At 46.0% G+C, this 12,098-nt stretch overlaps 1 protein-coding gene across 1 annotated transcript in view; it reads right to left on the bottom strand.

Moving 5' to 3' along the window:
• The window catches only part of VPS26C (VPS26 endosomal protein sorting factor C), a 42,075-nt gene extending 40,619 nt beyond the window's left edge, over nt 1–1,456 (bottom strand). Inside the window, 1 exon segment of the mRNA NM_001265971.1 lies at nt 1,270–1,456. Coding sequence (NP_001252900.1) covers nt 1,270–1,326 — 57 coding nt within the window. The 5' untranslated portion in view covers nt 1,327–1,456.
• Nucleotides 1,457–12,098: the final 10,642 nt, after the last annotated feature.

Here is a 12,098-nt window from a genome sequence, read left to right as displayed (position 1 = left end):
TGGCCCAGGCTGGAGTGCAGTGGTGCAATCTCGGCTCACTGCAGCCTCTGCCTGCCGGGTTCCAGCGATTTTTCTGCCTCAGTTGCCGGGGTAGCTGGGATTACAGGCGTCTGCCACCACGCCCGGCTAATTTTTGTATTTTTAGTAAAGACAGGGTTTCACCATGTTGGCCAGGCTGGTTTCGAACTCCTGATCTCAGGTGATCTGCCCGCCTCGGCCTCCCAAAGTGCTGGGATTACAGGTGTGAGCCACCACGCCAGGCCAGTTTTTTCCCTTTGTAATTAACCATCAAAGGGATGACCATTTGAGCTTGTGTAAATACCAGGCTTCCCCAGTTCTTTTGCCCAAAAGTTTCAGCATCCATCCAAGACCTTTGTCTGGTACTCTGTCCCTTGTGAGATTACTTTGCATTAATATGCCCAACCACTGCTATCAATTTTATTCCGAAGAGTGTTGGGGCTGTGATTTCAACCCTAGCTGCACATGTATCATCGGTATCGCCGAGAGTGGAACCCGAGCAACCATATTTTAAAATTCCTCAGGGTGACTGATTCTGATGTCGAGTAAGGGTTGAGATTCCCCGAGTCAGAGGAACCTTACAACACCCTCATTTGCAAATAAGGACACTGAGGCCCAAGGAGATTAAATGACTGGCCAATGTCACAAAACCTGTTAATGGCAGAGTCAAGATTTTATTTTTTTATGCTTGCATTTTAATAGTCAATCCTTTATCTCAGTCGAAGAATAAAACCAGAAAAAGGAGTAACTTTCGTAGTATGTTGTTAAAAGTGACTGTCACTTAATATATGCTGCCGCCAGACATACCCATTACTGCTTCCAAGGTTAGTTTTAGCTTTCGTTCATTGGACCTTTGCGGGCACCTTAGGAGAGAGGGAAAGGGGAGTCTGGTCGTCAACTCCTCTGCCCTCAGCGCTCACTGCGGGAGCTCAAGCCTGAAGGCCCAATGCCCACCGCCGGGTGTTCAAGGGGCCAGATGGGAAGAGCTGCAGCCCCGGAGCCGGGCGCCTGCCCTGCACGTCCCGCAGATGCTGCGGCGGCGCCTCTCGCGGGGCCCCTCGCAGGGCAGGCCAGGCTCGCGCGGGAAGCACCTGGCGGGGACGCACCTGGCGGGAACGCACCCACCTGGCGGAGACGCACCTGGTGGGACAGCCCTGCCCCGCCTAGGGACGCGGGACGTGTGCAGGGCTATGGAGACAGCGGAACCTGCAGACCCGCCCAACCCCATCTCCACCCCAAGCCCCCACTTACCCCGGCGTGATAAACTTTATTCGCTCTTTTAATCTTGATGTCCAGGGCCGTTCCCATCTCCAATTCTCCACAGCAGCCGCCACTTCCGGCTGCGCGTGACCCCAGGGAAACAAGGGGCGCCTCGCCCCTTCGTTCTGGGCCCCGCCCCTTTCCCTCTCAGCCGGCAGCAGCTCACGTGACCTCGCACCTACGTCGCACACACTTCCTAGCTCCGAGAGGCGAACGCTCCACGCCTTCCTCCTTCCGGCACAGGAGCAGGCCTTAGTGCGGGGAGAAGAGCTGTCACCCTTCACCCCGCCCACTCCGAGCGTGAAAGGCGGGACCAAACTAGCCCCACTCGGGATAGTCTTACGCCGGAAATGCTCCTTTTCTTTCTGGGTTAGGGGAGGGAGGGAAGAACTCTCGGCTCTCCCGGCGTGCCCCGCGGCCGGGGGCGGGACCGAGGCCGTCTGTCGGACGCAGCCTGCGCAGGAAGCATGATGCTCCCGTCAGGCTGTGCGGCGCAGAGGGGTAGCACTATGGAGTTGTCTTTCTGGAGGTTATAACTTGGGAATGCCTGCCCTCCTCAAATGTCCTTAATCTCCTCAACTGTAGCCCTCTACCGCTTTCTCCCTGGGGTTCTGAAGAGCCGGCGCCCCCTTGTCTGTCCGTGGCCAGGCGCCATTCCCTGCCCTTCTCACGGGAACGGTTCCGGTCACCCTCAGGGGTGCAGCCCCTGCGCGCTCGTCCTGCAAAGCGCTGATCGGCTGGCGGCTCGGCTTCCCAGCGTCCCAGCGCCAGCCGGGCCTAGGGCCAAGGTCTCGGGAAGCGCCAGGTGACCTCGCTCCGCTCGGAGCCGCGGCGTTGGGTCACCCGCCGGCCGGGCTCCTCGGGCCGCGAGGGATTGTGGGTGTTCCCCAGGCGCGTGTCCTGGAACCGGGTATTAAATATTCAGATCCGTGCGCCCCGCGCTAAAGGGTGGAAAGGCACGGCCGGCAGGCTCTGGCGCTTGGAGGTTGATTGCAAATGAAAGACTGGAAGCTGAAGTGAATCTGCCTATTCTTATTCCCAGCAACAGCTGACCCCAGATACAGTTTGCGGGGGTGGGTGGCGTTACTGCAGGGCAGGGCAGTGCACGGTTAACATACTTCGTTTACTGAGTTAAAATCTCTTGTAAATGTTATAAATGAGGATTTTGCCAGTAAGCAGGTCAGATTTCATTTTGGCAAGTGATTTAATGCGGCGAAAAGTGCTTTTTGTTTAAATTCTTTGCTTTTTGTTTATTTGATTCCGATAATTGTTTTTAAAAGTGCATTACTTTTGAGATGACATCAGAAATTATCTGTAAAACGATTGCAAGAATTAGTATCATGAATGCCTCCCTCTTGAGAATATAAAATGTTTTACAGGCCAGCAGTGTTGGTACTGCAGCTACAACTGCTTTTGAAGGTTAATAAATGGTATTTTCAAATATTCAGGTCTTGGTTTGCAGCTCATCTCTGCCGTCAGGGCTTTGGTCTCTGCCTTGAATGTTTTCCTGGCAACTCAAACTCAGCGATTTTAGAACAATTCATTAGGGACTTGAAAATCACAGTCTAGTCTATTAGAATTCAAGAAGTGGATCCCTTTCCACTAGACTCACCCATCATTTTCAAATGGTAAAAAATCAATCTCAGTAGACACTGCAGAGAAACAGAAAAAGAAACACATGTATCCACATTGTATACTTGTTTGTTTTGTTTTGTTTTTGAGACGGAGTCTCGCTCTGTCGCCCGGGCTGGAGTGCAGTGGCGCTATCTCAGCTCACTGCAACCTCCGCCTCCCGGGTTCAAGCGATTCTCCTGCCTCAGCCTCCCGAGCAGCTGGGATTACAGGCACGCGCCACCACTCCCAGCTTATTTGTGTATTAGTAGAGATGGGGTTTCACCATGTTGGCCAGGCTGGTCTCGAACTCCTGACCTCGTGATCCGCCTGTCTGGGCCTCCTAAAGTGCTGGGATTACAGGGGTGAGCCACCGCGCCCAGCCTCCAATCGCTATCCTTTTAAATCTTTTCCATCCCTCACACTTTAGGTGATACCTTAACTTTCTGGTCCATTTGAGTTACCAAAAATCAGTCCTTGTTAAAGTGTCGATTTCATGTCTCTAGCGGGACCCTAAATCCCTTAGTGTGAGTGGGAAGGTGCAAAGCGTAGTTTTCTGCAAGTCCTGGCTTCTGTGTTGAGATAAGGAAGAGGAGAGAAAATGAGACAAATATGTCTTAACTGGCCACTGCTGAATTTTCTTAGTTGATTCCTGCTTCTCTGGGTAACTGTCTCGTTTAAAATTCCTTTGGCGGGGTACACATGGGGAGGTCGGGTGGAGCCTTCTCTCTGCCACACAGTTCCATGGGAGATCTGTCCCCACCTTGATCTTTTCCATCACGCCCCTGGCAGCACCCAGCAGTACACTCAGACTCTCAGGCAAGATCGCTCAGGACCATTTGTCTTCGGCACAGGAAGGATTTGACCCAGGAGAAATACACATCTTTGCCACAAAAAAGGGCTGGACTGAAGACCACCCCATGGCTGCTCCTCTCTCCCCTGCTATCCCTCTTCAATTTTCTTGTTCCCTCTTGCAGTACAGACAGGGATAAATCAGAAAGAGTGCTGGAGGAACAGATCTGCAGGCAAATAGAATACCAGACTCCCCTTCCAGTAGGCCCCCTGATACCTAGGAGAGATTGTCCTATGTCCTTCCCAGCTACATCACTTTGCACCAGAAACACTGTCCTCCATGATACTGTCTCCTTTCATTCCTTCCCCTGCCTTCCTGTATAGATTGAGGAGAGGACTGGGGAAGTATTTGGTGGAAGAGGGGGCCAGATCTGCAGCTTTTTCTTAAGCCCTGGGGGAAGTGGCCCTAATTATAGGCATCTTTCATTAGGAGATGGAGTGCTATGCCTGTAGTTTTCCATTGTGAGCCTAGTGCCAATTCTAGGACAACAGCAGAGGTCCCACTAAATATCCTTAGGTGGGTGCTAAGATTCTCTGCCCAGACCCTTCCTTCAAGACTGAAGGACATGTTCCCTGAGCTGCTAGGAGTATTTATCTCAACAGCGCTCAGCTAAGTCACTCTTCAAAGCTTTCCTTTAATGAAGAAAACTGCCTTGCCTAAGGTCATTCCCCCTTCTTGGGGGCAGTCCACACCTGACGATTAATCCATTTAGGATATACAGGCCTCTCCCTTGTCCCAGTTTAGGACAACTCTGAAGGACCATTCCATATCCAAAACTCCTAGTATTAGTTAAATACTGATGTGTAGCAAATTAGCCCAATCTGTAGTAGTTTTAAATAACAAACGTCTCATGTCTGCGAGTTGGGAACTCAGGAGAAGCTTCCCTGGGTGTTTCTGGCTCAAGGTGTCAGGTTCTTGCAGTCCTCTGAAGACCTGTTGTGGGCTGGAATATCCACTTCCAAGATGGCTCCCTCATGTGACTGAGGTTGGGAGCACTCACTTCCACTCCGCAGGTTGCTTGAGAAGCCTCACAATATGGCAGCTAGCTTCTCCCAGACCAGTCAATCAAGAGAGAGTGCAAATAGGGAGCTGCAATGCCCTATGTGGCCAAGTATCTGAAGCACATCTACTTTTCTTCTCTCCATTAGAAGACAGTCACTAAATCCAACCTACACTTGGAATTTAGCTCTACCTTTGGAAGGCAGGGTCAAAGAATTTGAGGACGTATTTTAAACCACTACACTCCGCATTGAATCCAGCTTCCTACGCCCAAACCCTGTGCACCTCTTGATCCTGAGAGCACCTCCCCAGTAAACTTCCTGCACATTAAATCTCCATCTCGTAGTCTGCTTTCTGGCAACCTAACCTCAACAATCCAGTTACGCTAGTTTCTTAATAACCCTCAAGACAATCTTATGATACAGGAATAATTACTATTTCCTCACCTTACAGAAGGGAAGACAGGCACAGAAAGATTAATGTACTTGCCCAACGTCATATAGCAACTAAGTGGCAGCCACCAATTCTGACTCCAGAGTTCATACAGGCAATTGCTGATCAATGCGCCACATACATGCATACAACAAATGCCTGGGTGCATAACAATGGGGGGCTCATGATCATAATCAAAAGACTGGACAAAAGACTGCCAATCAAATGGGAAAATCCAGCAGAGGTGCAATGTCATAGTTAAAGGCAATCTTAAAGAAAGGAATTGGGGGTCATTGTATTAACTGATAGTGAAGATAGAGTATTAAAACTACTGCAGAATAGTATAATGCTTTTTTGCTAGGGCTGCCACAATGAAGTACCACAAACTGGTAGCTTCAAACAACAGAAATTTATTCTTTTACACTTCTGGAGCCTGCAAGTTCAAAATCAAGATGTCAGCAGGGTTGTTCTTCTGAGGACGGTGAGGAAAGAATCTGTTCCAGTTCTCTCTCCTTGGCTTTTAGGTGGCCCTCTTATGTCTCCTCACTCTATCTTTAAAAAATATGTCTTCATGGCCGGGCACAGTGGCTCACACCTATAATCCCAGCACTTTGGGAGGTCAAGGCAGGAAGATGCCTTGAGCCCAGGAGTCCAAGACTAGCCTGGGCAACATGGCAAAACCCCCCGTCTCTACAAAAATATAAAAATTAGCTGGACATAGTGACACATGCCAGTAGTCCCAGCTACTTGGGAAGCTGAGGTGGGAGGATCACTTGAGCCTGGGAGGCAGAGGTTGCAGTGAGCCAAGATCATGTCACTGCACTCTGGCCTGGGCGACAGAGCGAGACCCTGTCTCAAAAAATGAAATAAAATAAAATGTATCTTCACGTTCAGTGATGTTCTTTCTGTATGAGTGTCTGACTCCAAACTTGCCCTTTTTCTAAATACACCAGTCATCTTGTATTAAGGTCCTTTTAACTTAATTACCTCTGTGAAGACCCTACTTCCAAATACAGTCACATTCTGAAATACCAAGGGTGAGGACCTTAATTTGGCAGGGATGCAATTCAACCCAGAACACATCGCAACAAAATACGTACAACAAAAACATGAGACACACAGTGATAAATGGACAGAGACAGCGAGTAGGAGATTTAAACACAACGCAGCCTATCAGAGACTGAGTGGAGACAAGATAAGGACAAGAATTTTTTTTTTTTTTTTGAGACAGAATCTCGCTCTGTCACCCAGGCTGGAGTGCAGCTGCACAATCTCGACTCACTTCAACCTCCACCTTCCAGGTTCAAGTGATTCTCCTGCCTCAGCCTCCCAAGTAGCTGGGACTACAGGCGCCCACCACCACACCAGGCTAATTTTTGTATTTTTAGTAGAGACAGGGTTTCATCATATTGGCCAGCCTTGTCTTGAATGCCTGACCTAGGACAAGGATTTTTAACAAAATAAGAAGTACAATTTATAAATAAGACAGAATCATGGGGAATTCACGTTTCAAGTGTTTGTGGTGCATGTGTAAGCACTATTGCTTATCAATTATACCCATCCTCATAAATGGGATTAGTGCCTTATAAAAGGAATCGAAGGGAGCTAGCTAGTCCTTTTGCCCTTCTGTCCCTTCTGCCAAGAGAGCACTTGCCGTTTGTCCCTTCTGGAGGACTCAGCATTCAAGACACCATCTTGGAAGCAGAGTGGAACCAGACACAGAACATGCTGGTACCTTGTTCTTAAACTTCCCAGCCCTCGGAACTGGGAGAAATGAACTTCCATTGTTTAGAAATTACCCAGTCTGTGGTATTTTGTTATAACAGCATGAATGGACTGAGACAGTTGCATGTATGGCCACTAAGAACATCTCAATTTTGATTATGTACAAGTTTGATTAAGGATGTCCCGGATACCTTAACTACCACAACTTATACCACTTGGCAGTTAAGACACACTTTCTCAAATAACAAAATGTGAAGCATTCTTTGTAAACAAACAAAAATACAATATTTGTTTTTTATAAACAAATAATATATATGAAATTTATGTATAAACATAAAAATAAAATTTTAAAATAAAATAAAATTTAAATTAAAGATAAATTAGCCAGGTGTGGTGGCTCATGCCTGTAATCCCAGAACTTTGGGAGGCCAAGGAGGGTGGATCACCTGAGGTCAGGAGTTCGAGACCAGCCTAGCCAAAATGGTGAAATCTCATCGCTACTAAAAATACAAAAATTAGCCAGGCGTAGTGGCACAGGCCTGTAATCTCAGCTCCTCAGGAGGCTGAGGCTAGAGGTTCAGTTGAACCTGGGAGGCAGAGGTTGTAGTGAGCCGAGATCACGTCACTACACTCCAGCCTGGGTGACAGAGTGAGATTCCATCTCAAAAAAAAAATAATTCGTTAAAATAAAGTAAAATTGTAAAATAAAATAGAATTTTCAATATAAACATACATAAAAATTTATATAAAAATTTTTATTTATAAATTTTATCTTATAAAATTTATGTGAATTTTATATTTTATATAAATTTTTATTAAAATACGATTAAAATACAATATCTGTTTCTTATTTGTCATGAAACAAATAAAAATATAACAGACTAAAAATAACAAAGTATGAATGCTTCACACCAAAACCTACGGGATACAGCTAAAAAAAAATCCTCTGAAAAATTATTGGAAAAAATTTGGAAATTTGGCCAGAGTGAAATGCTATGCTATCCGGGATTTGCTTCTAAATAACTCTAGGAGGAGGAAGAGGGAGAAGGAGGGGAAGGGGGAGGGGAGAAAGAGGAAGATGAAGAGGGTGGAGAAGGAGGAGTGGGGAGGGGAGAAAGAGTAGGATGGGAGGGGCGGAGAAGGAGGGGAGGAAATGGAGGAAGAGGGAATGGGTACGGGAGGAGGAGGAGGAAAACTTTTATTCACTCATTCACTCTGCCTTTGTATACGCTTGAGTTCCATAACAGAAGAGAAGATAAATTTACACAGTAGGATAATATTTTTGAAATATTAAGCTGAAGTATTTTCAAAATTCCTTGTCATTCCCAGCAGGTGCCTCTCAACTCTCTCTCCATCAAGTTTATACCCTGAAGCAAAAAATGTGTGTTGAAGAGCACTTTGCCAAAGATCTGAAACATGTTTGGTCTAGAGGAAGGGGAATAGAATGAGAAGAGCAGAAGTAGCTCCTGGGGTGGGGTCCAACCGTATGTCATGCTTGGAGTCAATGTACCAGTTGGGGTTAGAGATGCGCAGGTTCATAGAAAACATGATAGGAAATTCGGAGCTCAAGAGAGAGAAGAATCAAAGGATTAAAATAACAAAAATTTAGAGGTATGGGCTGAGTCAGCCAGGGGGGAGTCCCGGCTCTTTCTAGCGGTGCCTCTAGTGTGCTGTGGCCTGTGCAGAGATGGGATTTCGAGATACTCCAGCTGGGATATTGGCAGACACCCAAGGGACGTGGCATTTTTGAACCATATGCCTCTCTCCATCCCAAGTAGAATACTTTTAGGGAAAGGTAAGCAGGAGACTGAGGATATGAAAAGAGAATTCTAAAACACTGGCTATCAGCTGGCTTCCAACTGAATAATGAGACTGATTTTCTTCTCCCCTGTCCTCAGCAGAAATGGTTACTGGGGAGCTAAACTGGGTTAATTTATAGAGAAATGAAGACTGGTACATTTTTGGTCATCTATGTGTTATGCCTGTAAATTTTGTAACAGCTACATATACAAAAATCAATAGGCATTTCGATTTAACAGCAACAACCAGTTAGAAAATAAAATGAAGATAGAGATTGTATTCTCAACAGCAATCAAAATATAAAATATTTGGAGTAATTTGAATGCGATCTATGTTTGAGTTATATGAGAAAAACTATAAGGCTGAATTAAGAAATGTGAAATATGGCACAATAGAGAGACTTACAGTATTTCTGAATAGAAAATCTATTTTAAAATATCCAGTTGTATACAATTAGTTTTTAGAGCTAATTTATTACTCTCAATATCCTAATATAATTTTTCATGAGGAAATTTAATGAAATGATGTTAAAGTTCTTCTGAAAAAATAAAGAAGTATTTTGAAATGACATCTCTTTAAAGAGCTAATTGTAGGAGAAAGGTTTTTACTAGGCATAAAATAGAGCAAAACTGTAAGAATTAAAACAGCATCATCCTGACATAAGAGCAATTGGATAGGCCAGATCGTTCAGAACAGATCCCAACATATTATGTATAGGATTGACTATTTATTTATTTATTTATTTATTTATTTATTTTTGAGACGGAGTCTCACTCTGCTGCCCAGGCTGGAGTGCAGTGGTCGGATCTCAGCTCACTGCAAGCTCCGCCTTCTGGGTTCACGCCATTCTCCTGCCTCAGTCTCCTGAGTAGCTGGGACTACAGGCACAGCCACCACGCCCGGCTAATTTTTTGTATTTTTAGTAGAGACGGGGTTTCACCGTTTTAGCCAGGATGGTCTCCATCTCCTGACCTCATGATCCACCCGCCTCGTCCTCCCAAAGTGCTGGGATTACAGGCGTGAGCCACCGTGCCCGGCCTATTTATTTTTTATTGTATATATTCAAATTGTATATAAAATTTCAATATATGATAAAAGAGGCATTGCAAATCTATAAAGAACAGAAGATTACTCAGTAAATGATATTACACTAAATGACTAAATTTATTTATATTACACTAAATGATATTACACTAAATGATATTTAGAAGAAAATTTCCTTTAGATTTTACTATCACAGCATATATCAAAAAAAAAAAAAAGGGAGAGAGAGAGAGAAGAAAAGACCTAGTTGGATTAAAGAGTTCGGGAAATAAACAAGTTAAGGCATAGACTTAATGAAAAGTGTGAAAAACTTACAGGAAAGAAGTCTTGCCTGAGACATCACAGTAGATTTGAACAGAAGGCAAACACACCATACTCTTGGATAGGAAAGTGTAACATCATAAAAATGTTAAGTCTCTTCTGCTTAGTTTATATATTTAAATTAACACTAATAAAAATATTAATTTACGTATGGAGCAAGGCAGGTTGATTATAAAATTTATTTGGAATAATAAATAAGGAAAGATAGCCAGAACAAGTCTCAAAAGAGATGAACAGGTCGGGGGCAAGGGGAGGAGGAGGAGGAGCCTACGCTGTGTTGTACAGAGAATGGCACCTGGGACTCATTTTAGCCAGTGGAAGGCAGTGAGAGTTCTGCACCTAAATGTTTTTTTTTTTTAAACGGAGTTTTACTCTTGTCGCCCAGGCAGGAGTGCAAAGGCGCGATCTCAGCTCACCGCAACCTCCACCTCCTGGGTTCAAGTGATTCTCCTGCCTCAGCTTCCCGAGTAGCTAGGATTATAGGCATGCACCACCATGCTCTGCTAATTTTGTATTTTTAATAGAGATGGGGTTTCTCCATGTTGGCCAGGCTGGTCTCGAACTCCTGACCTCAGGTTATCCCCCTGCCTCAGCCTCCCAAAGTGTTGGGATTATAGGCATGAGCCACTGCACCCCCCAGCCTCCACACCTAAATCTTAAAAAGGCCTGGCAACAGCCTTGGCACAGTGGCTCATGCCTGTAGTCCCAGCACTATGAGCCAAGGTGGGAGGATCGCTTGCGGTCAGGATTTTGAGACCAGCGTGGGCAACCCAGCGAGACCCTATCTCTACAAAAAAAAAATTGTTTTTTTTTTTTAACTAGCTGGTCACAGTGGCATGCACCTGTAATCCCAGCTACTCAGGAGGCTGAGGTGGGAGGATTGCTTGAGCCCAGGAGTTTGAGGCTGCAGTGACCTATGATTACACCACTACATTCCAACCTGGATGACAGAGCAAGACTCCATTTCGAAAGAAAAAAAAAAAAAAGGCCTGGCCTGGCAACTTCTGCTTTCACATGCTGGGAGGGCTGAGTATGATGTAAGGAGCCCAGTGACCCTGATGGAGAGACTGTTGAAGGACCACAAAGAGGAGAGGCCCTGAACAATATGGAGAAAGAACGGGTGGGAGAGAGAAAGAAAACCTCAGCTCCTCCAGCGTAGCTGGGCGTGGTGGTGCATGCCTGTAATCCTAGCTACTTGGGAGGCTGAGGCAGGAGAAGTGCTTGAACCCGAGAGGTGGAGGTTGCGGTGAGTTGAGATCGCGCCATCGCATTCAAGGCTGGGTAACGAGAGCGAAACTCTGTCTCCAAAAAAAAAAAAAAAAGGAAAGAATATTTTGGGAGATATATACAACAAATATGACAAGAAAAGTTCACATTTTGACCATAGAGCACGTGTTAGTTTTCTATAGCCGTGTAATAAATAACTGTAAATGTAGAGAGGTGAAACAACACCCACTGATTAGCTCACAGCTCTGTGGGTTCAACTGGATTCTCTGCTTAGGGTCAAACAGGGTTGAAATCAAGGTGTCTACCAGGCTGGGCTATTACCTGGAGGCTCTGGGAAGCACCCAGTTGAAAGCTCATTGAGGTGACTGGCAGAATTCAGTTCCTTGTGGTTGTAGGACTCCAGTCATGTGCCCTCCCTGACTGTCAGCAGGGACCACTCTCAGCTTTTAAAGACCTCTCTGGGCCGGGCGCGGTGGCTCAAGCCTGTAATCCCAGCACTTTGGGAGGCCGAGACGGGCGGATCACGAGGTCAGGAGATCAAGACCATCCTGGCTAACACGGTGAAACCCCGTCTCTACTAAAAATACAAAAAAAATTAGCCGGGCGTGGTGGCGGGCGCCTGTAGTCCCAGCTACTCGGAGGCTGAGGCGGGAGAATGGCGGGAACCCGGGAGGCGGAGCTTGCAGTGAGCCGAGATCGCGCCACTGCACTCCAGCCTGGGAGACACAGCGAGACTCCGTCTCAAAAAAAAAAAAAAAAAAAGACCTCTCTGATCAGTAGGCAGGGCCCCTCCACCATCAAATCCAGC

This window comes from Macaca mulatta, chromosome 3 (genome assembly GCF_049350105.2).
Source record: "Macaca mulatta isolate MMU2019108-1 chromosome 3, T2T-MMU8v2.0, whole genome shotgun sequence".
Lineage (NCBI taxonomy): Eukaryota > Metazoa > Chordata > Mammalia > Primates > Cercopithecidae > Macaca > Macaca mulatta.
This window is presented reverse-complemented; position numbering and strand designations above follow the sequence as displayed.